The sequence below is a fragment of the Pygoscelis adeliae genome, unplaced genomic scaffold, assembly GCF_000699105.1.
Source record: "Pygoscelis adeliae isolate BGI_AS28 unplaced genomic scaffold, ASM69910v1 Scaffold78, whole genome shotgun sequence".
NCBI classification, from domain to species: Eukaryota; Metazoa; Chordata; class Aves; order Sphenisciformes; family Spheniscidae; genus Pygoscelis; species Pygoscelis adeliae.
Genome location: NW_008825409.1, coordinates 1,352,293 through 1,366,122, shown reverse-complemented (window position 1 = coordinate 1,366,122; position 13,830 = coordinate 1,352,293). Strand labels below are relative to the sequence as shown.

The 13,830-nt window shown below is 39.2% G+C and overlaps 1 protein-coding gene across 1 annotated transcript in view; it reads right to left on the bottom strand.

Annotated features, from left to right (window-relative positions):
- Nucleotides 1–13,830, bottom strand: part of MOCOS (molybdenum cofactor sulfurase) — a 206,858-nt gene that overhangs the window by 26,531 nt on the left and 166,497 nt on the right. Inside the window, exons 7-9 of the mRNA XM_009330479.1 lie at nucleotides 13,707–13,823; nucleotides 10,300–10,746; nucleotides 2,909–3,071 (exon numbers count right to left, since the gene is read on the bottom strand). Coding sequence (XP_009328754.1) covers nucleotides 2,909–3,071; nucleotides 10,300–10,746; nucleotides 13,707–13,823 — 727 coding nt within the window. The remainder of the gene's footprint in view (nucleotides 1–2,908; nucleotides 3,072–10,299; nucleotides 10,747–13,706; nucleotides 13,824–13,830) is intronic.

Sequence of the window (13,830 nt, the reverse complement as noted above, 5' to 3'; positions counted from 1 at the left end):
TGCAGTTGTCACCCGGTCAGCTGGGAGCTGCTGGGTATTCACCTCCAGCAGAGCAAGAGGTGCAGTAAAGGTGCAGCTCAAAGGTTTTGCTTCTCTTTTTTTTAACCACTGTGGCCTCCCTCACCCACTCCTCACCACCAGAAACGTCCCCATCACACCGAGAAGAACAGAGGAACTACACGGGGAGTGTGAGGGCAGGGGGAGGAGAAGGGGAGTTGGAGGAAAGAAAACTCCTCTCGGAAAGATGCGTGCTACTGTAGCTGAGGAAAGGCAGTTCGGGTAGGAGACATCCAGTGGGAGAAAGAAACTCGCAGAGCAACAAAGCTGGAAGAGACCTGGAGGTGGCTGTAGTTAGCAGTCTAAGTGCTACAAATCTGAAATACCATTAGCCACAGACATAGGCCAGTGAAGGCTCTGAGCTGCATAACAGCCAGCCTGGCTCATCAGAGGGCTACTGCTCCTCACCGCACTGATTGCTGCTCCAGCTACACACGTGGCGTTCGGCTTCAGGTCCTACATTAGCAACAAACTACTGACAGGCTGGAGAGAGCAGTGACAAAAGCAACAGTGATTAACATGGAATTTTCAAGGAAAGAGTCAACTTATTAAATTAAATTTGTCTGCCATGAAATGGTTTAAGTGGGAGGTATAACAATGACCCATGTATGTGAAGGGATAAAGAAAAAAAAATTAACACCAACAAACAAATCATGCATTTAGACTGCAGGTAAGAGGAAAGAAAACAGAATAAATATTGGAACAACTTCCTACAGATTTATCTGCTCAGTCCTACCCTGTCAGTTCATATGCGTTCTCATCACTGTGCTATCTTATGAGCAGTAACCTCTGGAACAGTCTCCCTAAGCAAATGAGAGCCATTATCTCACTGTCAAGCATTAAAAAAATACCACAGGTTGCAAGTAGACTATGAGTGTGAAAAATGGCTATTATAAAAAGAGGGCCCAGACCACCTTATAGGTTAATATTACTGGTAACTAGAGTCGTTATACAAAGAATAAAATGACTCCACTCTTACATACTGGCTGTACCAAAGCAGGCTATAAACAAATGACAACCATGTTTCTGTTAGAGCACACTGGAGAGCCGATCAATCAATTTGGATTGGAAAAGTGATCCACAGACTTGGTCAATCACTTCTCGATGGAAATGGTTCTCACTTTCATAGGAAGGAAGGTGAATGACAGTGAAAACTCCAAAAACGACACAAAATAAAATGTAGGATTTAAAGGTGAATTTCACCCCGGCACTATGGCAAGAGGTTGTAAGTCTCAGCGAGAAATGGGTTCCTTGACTGTCATTTTTGCCTGAGAAAACTTCTTCCTGACTCTCTGAAGTATGTCAGTGCAGATATTATTGATGAACAAACTTACTAATGGATATGCATTTGTCTGAACAATGTGGTACTATGAAGGAAAAAAATTAAGAACATATTTAGAAGAGCAGAATGAAGCAATCAAAAGGCCCAGCAGAGCTGAACCTCTGAAAATGTGAAGGATAAATAGAGAAGGTTTGGACAAGACTTCACATTGTGGCTGCAAGCAAGTGGTACCAGCAGAAAGGAAGAGAGATGGAAAGGAACTGAATTTCTAGAAATAATTAGTTCTGAAGCACTTGGTAATTTAAAAGTTGTGAGAGAAGACTCTCTATGCAACTGTACTACAAAAAGTTGAGGTGCAAGGTGCTCCACATAGAATTGACATGAATTAACAATACCTTTTCAAAGAAAGATTACAAAGGGAGGAGTGGAAAATAGCAGCATTTGTGCCAATGAGCCAGTCTGGAATCCCTAAGAAGAGGCTAGATTGTTCGGGATCTGAAACACACAGAATCACACAAGACTAGTGGAAGTACCCAAATGTACATTTGACAAGCCTATTCCAGACAAAAGAAATCAACTGGTCAGACTTAATTTTATGGAAAGTGCTCAGACAGCTGGAGAGGACAACAACTGTAATGTACAAACAGAAAGGAGACTGTAGTTACATATCCACTCATATGGATTTCTAATAAAGGGTGAAAAATCTGAATGTAAGTTCCCTTGTTTTGCTCTAGCTGCTGAAAATGTGAGCACATATATTATTAATGGTTAAGACATACAGGCTGAGTAAATGTTAGACCCCAGGGAAACAATGAACACCATTCAGACGTGCAAACTTGGCATTAATAATGACTTTTGTGGAATACAAACCTGTTCCAGCGTTCAGTGCTAACAGCACTGTTAGCAAAATAAATAATTTGCACCCCCAAGTAGCAAAGGGCTTTCTGTAATACTTTCTGTAAGTTTTTTCTTTTTTTTCCCCTCAGCAGAGAATAAAAAGGGTTTTGATGAATCCAGAGAAGCCCAAACATCATGAAATATTTGCCTGCTAGTGCAAGTATTTAACTGAGCTAAATAACACCTGGTCCGTATCTTAATTCATACTAATTTCCACTGAAGACTCTACCCCTCGAGTCCCACAGCTGGAAGGAGGAGGAAAGCTATAAAATGGGAAGGTCTTTGGCCAGGGTGTTTGATGTTAGACTCCTATTCCTTTACCTTTGCAGCAATAACAGTCCCTTCAGGCTAATGGACTTCATGATGTGGAGAGAGAGACTAGTCAGTAAATTTCCACATCTTTCAATTCATTACTCCTTCCTGGAGCATCCACTTTATGATTGCACACAGGGAGTCACTGTCTACTCTCTGCCCGCCCAACAACAAGCTAGGAAACTACCCAGGGCTGTATATTACAGCCTAGGCTTTCGTTGCCCACAGCTGGTAGCAGAATTTGTCCCTGCAGTCAGTAAGCGTACACAGCATTCGTTAGTTTGGTGGGTGCATGCAGGTGTCTCTGTCTAGAAGTTTGACACGAATAATGAAGAGGAGAAAAGAATATTGGTTACTAACCTTCTGCCTGGATGACCATAACCTTTTTCTTCAGATCAACTGAGGGATTTACCAGACACAACCTTGGCTCCTGCTTCTGAGTCATGCAGACTCCATTCTGGTTTACAACCATCCAGTTACGGTCATACAGCAAACCCTGGTTTCCCACTGGCCATTCTGTAACCTGGAAAAGCATGAGGAGTGGATACAAAGGTTTAGAAAATGTTAGCTGCATTAATAGATTCATGCTGAAAAGAAAAGAGGGAAAAGAAACCGTTAATGAAGTCCTTTGAAATCAGGAAAACTCGTGCAAGCCAATGTCAGCCTTTAATAAGAGAAACCTTAATTGCAAATCAAAGATAAAGATATCACTGCACGAAGCTGAGAAAACAAAATGGGGTTACTATAATTTGTTACATATTATCATACACTTTGATTTAACAGAGCTATGAGAATAGAGTAAACATCCTCTGAAACACTCTGAAAACTGCTTTCAGTTTTACACTCATCCATTTCCAGGACGTTTCCCCCCAACAATTTTCTTTTAATTTACAAAGCATGGACATTTCATGGGAGTTGTATGAATTAAGGCAAAACCAACCAAACAAAAAGCAAGAAAAATGTGAAATTCAAAATCCAAAATTCTGAAAAAACTTCCGTATTTTTCATAAAACTGGAACCACTTTATCAATGAATCCATTTGAGAAAACCTCCACCACTGAGGTTTCTGGTTTAGCCAGGAGCATCATAGTTTCTCCAGATCCGTTTACAACAAAACACATTGTCTCCTTTGCTATCTGTTCTTCCATTACGTCTATAACACTCTTTACATTCAATAGCCTATACAAGCATATTGTCCTTGCTTTCATGTACATTTTTCTGGTGAAAAGAACATCTGTTACTGATGCTACACAGATGGTAATCTTGAAATCCAAAAAGAGAGCAATTTTAGTAATGCCTTTGGGTGATATTAATAACTGCTTTCTCCTTCAGAATGTTAAAATATTAATACCATTCTTTTAACATAAAGCAGGGCATTTAAACATATTGCTTCAACTTGTATGCTTTCTAGTCACAGTTGAGTACAGAGAAAAGTTAACTACAGCTGAACTTTGTTGAATTCTTGTAGAAAAGCTTAGCACAGCTCACGTGAATTAACTGGCAAAAGACTTCAGCAAAAAGTATTGAGAAGAAGATATGTCAGGCACAGCCTGATGCTCTGAAGAAAAGCATGGCTGGAAGCACTGGTTAGATGAATTAAAAACCACATTTTTGTTTAGCATGTGCTCCATCCAAAACCCCACAGAACGACAATATCCCATTCTTACAAACTTTTCCAGGTTTTATAGGAGCCTGCAGCAGTAGCTTGACACTGACGTCCTGACTAGAGAAAGCTGAGGGCAGGCACTCTGAAACCGAAAAATTAAAGCATTAAAGGTGAACTCTAAATAATTTGGCCACAGTGCTATCAACTGTATCGAACACAGAAAATACCTGGAAAAATTTAAAAGATATTTTATCAACCTACTTGATTTATAATATTCTTTGGCAGTTTTTTAAGTGAGATGGATGAAAAATTCAGTAAATGGAAACTTTAGGTCTGACAGTGTCATCTGAAACCACATTGTCCAAGCGCCTCAAACTGTCAGCACCTAAATGATGTGAACCTTCGCTCTGCCTTTTTAGGAGAGGAATCATAGCCCAAAGACTGCAATATCAGGTGAAGAACAGACTTTTGTCCTTGCTGGAAATTATTCTTTGGAAAGGCCAGTATTTTTTTGTTATCCTGTATAACTAAATTACAGAATGCATTTGAACAGCTGGTAATCATCTGTGAGCTGCAAGAATTTCCTCCTAACAAATCTCCCTTCCAAAAGAGAAGATCACTAATCGGTAATACATCCTCTCATGGATCCAACAGATCTTTACACGATTTACAAGACATAATGAGCAGAATAAACTAAAAGAGCAAAAAAATAGAAAAAGAGCATGAAGACAATGATTCCTAGCTCCCTATTGTAGCATTCAGTTGTTTTGGTGCCACTTCAGGACAGCAATCTTATCCAGGAAATAGCTTAAGTGTTTGCTTACCCTTCACTGAAGGTAAGAGGTTTTATGAGCAAAACAAAACATCTTCTCTTTAATCAGAGCTTCAGCTAATTCTTACATGCTGATAGGCATTGTGGGGAAAGCTCAGCTGACTAGGTAGTGGATACTTGGAAATAACCAACACCTTCCATTCAAAATACCCCTGGTAGGTCCAAAACAATGGCAAGTAACTCCACGCTCCACTCTGAGATGCAGCACATGACTACAGGTCCTCAGTCCATTTTTCCCCTTCCTCTGGCTATTTGTCCTTGTAACAAGAATCATACATACACGTGCCCAGCAGTGAGTCCCTGTCCTCTCATGGATGTCCCCCGTACACTGTCAAGTGCCCTACTTCCCCTCCACTTTTCAACTTACTGTATTGCATATGTTGCTAGGACTCCAATAAATAAACTTGCAACAAAAAAATAACTGTGTACCCTGCCTTGGTCAGAGAGTCACAGACGATCATGAAACAGTCAGAGCTGGTTTGTTGCTAATACCGATACTGGAGATGAACATGGAAGAACACATACATTTCTATTCTTAGTACTGAGGCATGCGACCTGTGCAGACCGTCTCCCACCATTATTTCGAAGAGGCTGAAGGGATCGTTAAATGATTGCAAGCAACTGAATTAGAGCAGTCCAAGCAAATTCTGCCTGCCCTGCTTTCATTTGAGACACGAGAAGAGTGGTTCAATTTGGCTCCCTTGGATTACATCTGAGATGTTTGTCCAGGGCTAGCAGAAATGACACAGGCTGCAAAGATGATCCTGGTGGACAGCAGCAGGAGGTCAGTCAGGGCACTCAAATGTCACTAAATACCTATATTCCGGCAACCAACACAGTGAAGCAAAGCAACCAATGAAGCTTACTGCGAAGTAAAATAAAACAGGTTAGCACACATTGCAGTAACCAATACTGTATTACATAGCTTCTAACTTGATTCCATGAAGTTGTCTGGCCATCTTTGACTACTGAGACAAATTAGAAGGGGGAGGACAGAAGGAAATCACGGACACCATGATTTTACTGATAGATACTAGCCTACACCTCCGTTCCCAGCATGGCAGATGGGCTAATCATCCAACATAAGGTCTTCTCTACCTGTCATAAGCAAGGATCGCTGCATAGTACAGCCAGTACATGGTATTATCCTGTCTGCTTTAGTCCATTTTTCTTCCTGTAATGTAAAAATATTCATTGCAAAAACATGTTTTTGTTTTTTTCAGAATTTTCTTTAAAACATTTTGGGCTGCATTTTTCCATAGTTCACAGTAATGTCATCATGAAGGCTAACGCAATTTTCGAACACATTAAAGGAATCACTGAATAGGTTTTAAATTATGCAAGTTTAAAAATGTTAGTGGTCTTACATATAATTTATCCACTGATCACTAGGAATTTGCATTGTATTTTAAATTAAAAGCTAATTTGTCTTCTGTGTTGAGATGCAATTTTTATGCTCTGAAATCTACTGCACGAATAATAAAGTTATTAATGTTTAAAGTCCTAACCTTTTTCACCGGGCACACTGCATTATCTAATTATGCAAAATTCATCGACATGAGAGATGTTCATATTTAAAAATGCATGTTTAAAACACATTTTTATGTTGGAAAAGAAGAAAAAAGTGATCTGGGATAGAGTTTACTCCTCTTCTCTGCTTCTCCCCATTTAATAAAATAATCGTAGGGAAAAGAAAGTGCATTTAAGAAGTTGAGTTAGGATAGTCTGCCCTCTGTTTCCTGCCTCTTGTGTACAAACCCCATGGAACAACACTGAACAGAAACCGTCCCGTGGCCAGGAACACTTTATAAAATGCACATGCTGTAGGAACTAACCAACCTGCAGTGAGCTGATGATCTTCATGCCAAGTTTCATCCTCCCAGCTGCCAAAGCACTCTGCACTCTCATTTTCTCTGGAGGTCAAGCACCTCCCATACTAAAACACTTAGAATAGAGCAGAGAAATCAAGAGTTTAGGAGAGGGGGAGATTATGTGACTCTAAAGAGGAGATCAAACCGCTGTGAATTTGTACTCATATCCTCATCAAGTTTGAGGATCAATTACTTACACTAATCAAGTAATCTATCCTGCAACCAGTAAGTCAGCAGGCAGACTTCACTGGCAGACAGGCTGAGTCCTGCACACACAGTTAGCTGGAATTTTCCACTGCACATACTATTTTAGGCAAACGCAAGCAATCATGTACTTACAATAAAGCCCATTTACTACACATGCTAAAGGTCTGACCTACCATACCAGCTGGAGGCCTGCACTTGAACTGACAAATCTATGAGTTTCTGATCTCAAGTACCCAAGTACAAGCCGCCCAATATCTACACAACTTTCACCTTTCCACATCAACTAGCTTAGAGCTACCTTATAACTGATAAAACAGGAGATCAAATTTTTAATTGGGAAAATACTTTTCTACATTTCCAACAACTACAAAGCATCTAAAGGTATTTTAGATTTAAAATATGAAACTGAATTTCAATTCTTGGCTTCTAACTGAAGACCAAGGAAACTACAAGCTACATGATTATTACTTCAGAAGTTTATGAGTTCACTAAAGTAAGGAGATAATATAATGTTAAGTGTGAGGTCTGTATGACGAAGACCACCAAAAGACTTGCAAAGTAATACTTTTCTATGGGATTCAATCTTTTCATGATAAAGCCTAGAAATGCTGGTATAATCAATATTTTAAAAGGCAAAATGATTTTCAGGATCTGATTCCATTTAATTGTGGTAAGGTTTCTCTAGCATGTCTTGCTTCAAACTCCAGTGCCATGTGGCATAGGTTATTTTCCCCTTTCAAAGTGATACAGGCTGAAGTTGCAGTAATGACATACCTAGATTTGTGGAAGGTGATGCACTCTGCAGTTAGTGATGATGTGGGTTCTGGCAGCACTGGCTTTCTATTCTACTTTTAGCCATTGGGAAGAGACCAAGCCACTGCTTGATTTAGAATGGGATTAACTGATTTTTAAAGTTCATTACAAGCGGTGGGCTGTAAGTTGCCATTTGCACCGCTTCTATAGGCAGACAATGAGATTGACAGATCTTTCACAGGCTGGTTATAAATGTACGACAGACACTAGAAGTGTCACTCAGACCTTTGGGAAAAAAAACCTGAAGAACGCCTGGTGGACAGGAAGAAGATCATGAAAGCAAACACATTTTCTTTGGGGATTTACTTCAATATTGAAAATAATGAAAATCAATCAATCTTTTGGCCTCACCTCCTGGCCTGCTCTCCTTATGCATTGAAAGCCCTTTTTCATAGTATCTATCAGGTCAACTTCTACTGTTCTTTCACATGTACTCATGTATCTTCTATGAACTAAGTGGAAATGCAAAAAAATGCTCTTTGAGAAGAGGAGGAGAAGAATTAAATGCTATTGATAGTGAACTTCCAGACCCTTCCAATATCATGTACTAAAGCCAGTATATATTTAATTGTATATTACTCTCTGGCAATACAGGCTCTGACAGTGCTTAGCTTACTGGGTTTTAATGTGGCTGATACTTTATTATCAAAAAATATCAAACCAGAATACACTAGACTTCAAAAATTATTCTAGGCATGCAAAACTAAACCTTATAATATATATAGTTGCTATTTTAATATCTGTATTTTTAAACTATTCAAATCAGCTAATGTTAACTGTGTAATCAAAGTTGCCTCGGATTTCCCCTGTAGTCAATAGAAGGAGACAGAAATATTCATTTTTCCTACTGCAGATGCCTGTTTTACGGTAAGATGAATTAGCAGGTATCCATGTCTCACTGCTTACAGAATACTATCTAACTTTGGAGGGGTAAGCTGTAAGAGTAAGACGAACCCTGCTTTCACGCTGGGCCCATTAACACATGCCCAAGAAGTATGCATGAGGAATAGGGATTTTCTACCTCCATATAAAATTGCAGTTCTGTCTGCCAGGGAGTACCAGGTTTGTACGAATTTATCACCTAACGTCGTTTCCCCTCACAGAGCTTGAAGAGAAGAAACCTGGCTCAGCTTGTGGGGAAACATAAGCTGTCTTTAATGCTGAGGTACGTCTTACCTGCTCCTGAGCACAATCACTTCAAAGCCTTCCTAGCACTGAATGTTGTGGTATGTATCTCACAACACCAGCCTGCACGTTAAAAATAGAATTTAACCCCAAAGGGGCCCGAATACTGCTACGACATATTTCAGCAGCTTCTGCAGTGGGCTTCTGTAATACAGCTATAATAACTGCAACACTTAAACAAAGGTTAAAACGTTTTCACATGAAATGTGGGATTACTTTGATTTTATAAACAGTTTGATTTAGTGGGAGGTTAATAAGGCATGGAAATTGTTCAGGTCTCATTTAATGCTCGAAATTGTGCCTCTGAATTAAAGGCATCATAAGCCAAACCGAATTTAAAAATACAGATGTTTTGTTGATCATTTAACAATCTTTGCTTTAATTCCCCAGCCTTTTTTTGCATTAAGAAAAAAAAATAATAAATCATGATCAAATCAGTTGAGAAGCCATATTTTAAATGCAGGTGATTTGTCACTGGATTTGACCCCAATTTTCACTCAGATGTGAGACAGTGACCTACACCGGCAAGTTTTCATAGGGAAAGTTATACTGGATATTGGCATTCATTAAATCACTTCCCAGTATGGTACTAAGCAGAGTCACATTCTAGGTCATGTGTGGGCCATATACCTATTTCATTATGCATTATTTAAAAAAAAAAGTCACAGCTAAGGTGACGATATTATTAACTTGGTAAAAAAGCAATTAAAATCTTCAAAGAGTGAACTTTCAAATAGTGCAGCAACACTTAAATGTCATATTTCTGTTGCAAATGTATTTTTAATGATAACATTTCTTTGTAATGTAAATCAGCCTCCTCTCAATTATAACATGTTAATCAAGTTATTTCTCAATTGCTGCCTACCCATCAATGCCTACAAGTCCATCACATGTTGTTCTGTAAAAGCATACTAATTACTTGATTATATTTTAGTCAAGTTTTGCAAATCCAACTATTTTCTTCAAGACTGCATATTATGTGCCGATTTGTCTGTTGGGGGGGAGGGGAGAGCAGAAGACACATTTGCATCCTGCAACTTCGGTCTAATTGAAAATCCTTCAAAGTACCTTAGCATGCAGGACTAGATCCTAGAAACTGGAGAAAAGGAAAAACGGGTACCCACATACTGCTTTCCTAATATCTCACGCACATGCTATTCCTGGTTGACAGGTCCGAGAGGGGTAAGGAAAAACACATGGTTGAGATGAATATTTAAGAATGATTCAAAGTGTATACCTCAAATGCAGAGCAGGATTTGATTGGGTAGAGGTAAATGTTGGTGACAGTGATGGGCTTGCCACCTCTTCTACATGTTGGTACTGCAGTCTCAGAAACAGCTGCCCTTATGCTTTCTGCCTCAGCCTCCGGTGGCTGCCAGCTGACAGTTGTCTTTGTCGCAGACGAATTATTCCTGAGTTCTCTGTCTGAGATCCGTGGTATCAGACACAATTTATCTGCATTGTTAAAGGAAGGGTGGTCATCTGGGACAGACTCTGTCATCAGCTTTGTAACAGAGGACTGGAAGGGAATGTCAGTGTCCGACTTGGAGAGTCTGGTGGCTATGATAAATTTCAAGAAAGTCTGTGCATCTTCAAAAGAAGACATGTAGCCAAAGGATATTCTCACAGAACCAGTGGGACGTCCATCAACTAGGTCTATATCATCTCCACAGACATGGCCGGCCTAGTTTGAAATAGGAAGAAAACCAGAGAGCTATTATGACAAACTTTGCTTTATTTCCCTCTAATTTTACATAGTTATTAACAAGTCTTTTAATTCTAACCTGAGAAACTGTTTTCAAACATACAAAGTTAACTCACGAATACAAAGAGAAAATGGAGAAAAATATCCCAACTATCTTATTACTTACTCAAGCTGGAAAGAAGATAATTCTGAGATGCTTGTCCTATTCTACCCTAAGGCAAGAGAGACTTCTCAAAAACATGTCAAGAATCAGAAAAAGTTCTTATGTCCCAGGATGGCCCGTTAGCTAGGGCAGTCTCCAGGTATATTCCAGTCTCGTCTGCATAGTTCACTGGGATTTAAACTGGGATATTACATTCAGATAAGTGAACAAACCACGAGACCGCTGATTTTCTGGGGCAGTTTTCTTGATATTTGCTGTCAGAACAGTTCGATTTCATACTATCAGTGCTTATTCACGGCTTGTGTTAAATATTCCAATGGATAGCTATACAGCTAAGAACTGGTCTGGGATATTAGCAAAGCAGAGACTTGAATCTAGAGCTTCAACATCCAAAGTGACTTTCCTTGTCATTGGGATATGCAGTAAATCTGTCTTGCTGATCCAGTCAACACGTTGCTTTCAGGATGGAAGGAACTAGCCTTCCCCCTAACATTTCCTTCTTTGAAGAACACAGGTTGCCACTCATGAAAAATCTTTGTTGAAAAATGCTTCAAATACCCTAATAGTGACCTCCACATAATTTGATGTGTCTTTCATACAGCACTCTCTGGAAAACTCTCCCTTAGAGTAGAAGTTTCTCCTTCAGTAAGTGGGTCAGTGAATGCTGCCACTCACCTCCAGTGAGATAAGCTAGAGACCCCCTTTGTTCATCCATCTAACATTATCTCACTGACGGACGCAAGATTTAGTCCTAAGCCAGCATCCTAATTCCTGTAAGTGCAGCAGCTGTTTTCCCCCCCTCCCCCTCAGAATTTCATTTGTTTATGCATTTCTGTTACATAAAAATGGAGTGTGAATAGATTATGTACATGAGAGCTTTTTTAAGCAAGAAATGTCACAGTTCAATGAACACAGATGCCATTTATGCAAGGAGAAATAAAAAAAACCCCTCTATGTCAAAGCATGCAATACAGTAGTAAATATTTTAATGCCGTGTGATGTAGTTTTTGTCCTTGACAATAGAGCAGAAGCAACATTTGCAAAATTAGGTTGCATCTGTTAATATACATGTAACCCTTCTGCCAAGTATTGATTGATTGACTGAGCAGAGAGGTTCCTGCTGTGCAAATCAGTAAACGAGTTCCTACCTAACATCCTAAGAAACTAACCACACTTCTCCAGGGACCCTTGAGGTCAGAAAGTCCTCCCTCACAGGCATTTTATACATGGAAATCTTCATCAGGGAAGGAAGAATACAGTCAGCACCCCCGAAAAACGCGAAATCAAAGTATATGTGCAAATAAATGTGATAGAAGATGCTTTCCCCTACACGGTAATGTCAATAACTCATCCAGATCCTTCTCAAAGGACTGATGAGAATGTCCCAAAATAATGACTGCTTGACTGCACCACCTCATCATACCACTTTTGGCAGATTAAGTGTCTCTTTATAAGTTCGGGTTTGGCCTACCCCCATTTAAATGTTTTTAACATGATGTTTTAAAGCTGTTTTAACAGCTTTATTAACATGATACAGACCTATAAGAGGCCACCTACTCCTTAGCAAAATCCTCCCTATATAAAGAGATCCAGGAGCGTTGCAGCTGGTCATTGGCTTTTTGCACTTCAGCAGAAGGGTAGACCTTTTTTTCCTTTCTCAGAGTATCTTGGGGAACCTGCTCCCCCTCGAAAATTCAAGCATCACCCACCTGCTCTTAGACAGATTATGCATGAGGAGGCTATGGACACGGAGCTTTCCGTTGTAAATAAAAGCACCATTTTGTCAAGGAAGGTATTAAAGAGCTCTCCCCCTTTAAGAACTTGTGCTATCAATCTTGCATATAAATGTGTTTGCAGAAGTTATCTAAATGTCTCTGTGAAATTATAAAGGAGCTACAATATCAATACAGCCATTATAATTTTTTAGCTTTTGAAGAATACCATTAATAACATTTTGGATTGTTCTGTATTAATTTACAGTAATTTCAAACTCTGACAAATATGCAGACATGAAGCCTCCCCCACTTCATTGTAATACATCCTGCTACACTTCTTCTAATGACAATTTATGGAAAATATTAGTAATCTAGAAAACAGTCTTTACGTTCATGTTCTAACAATCTAACACACTAGTAATCTAGGTAGATGTCATCTAAATTTACTTCACTCTCTGAAATTCACTGTGCATTCTCATGTATTGTTTCTTGTCCAATTTGTGTATGCCTTTTAAACTGTAACATCCAACAGCAATAGGTCTATAATACTTGAACATTATTAAGTACAATTAAGGATACTTAAGGAACAACATGAGATGAATCGTCCAGGAACTTCTGTTCTGCAGGAAGTCTGGATTTCATGTAATTCCAAATCAGAACAAGAAGCCACAATTTCGTATTTTCCAATGAAATAAGAACAAGCAACACATACTGCTTTGGGTCCATCAAATGATTTTCTTTCAACACCCCATTTCAATGAATTGAATTTCAGTTCATTTAGTTCTTTAACATGGCAATTGAGTTGAAAGGTCAGAGAAAGCATATCAAGTTTACCTTCATTCTTAAAGTTGCAGAGACTCAAAATCACAGGACATGGTGCACCTACTTTAGCTTTTAACTAATTAGGGTTTTTTTTTGATACAGAGCCTGGTTTTTTTCTCCCCTTCAAACCTCCCATCCTTACGAAATTCAGAACTGGTAGCCAGAAGATATCTCCTGGGTCACTGAATCTTGGTATTTTCTACAGGCAATATATCATGTAATCTCATTCAAAAACTAACCTGCAGGTTCCTTTGGATGTCCCCATTGCTTATATTCAAATGCATCTGGCAGGCTCCTGTATTACAGAAGCAACCTGTGCGGACATGTATGTTGTAGAGACTGGCCATCTTGTCCACCTTCCTG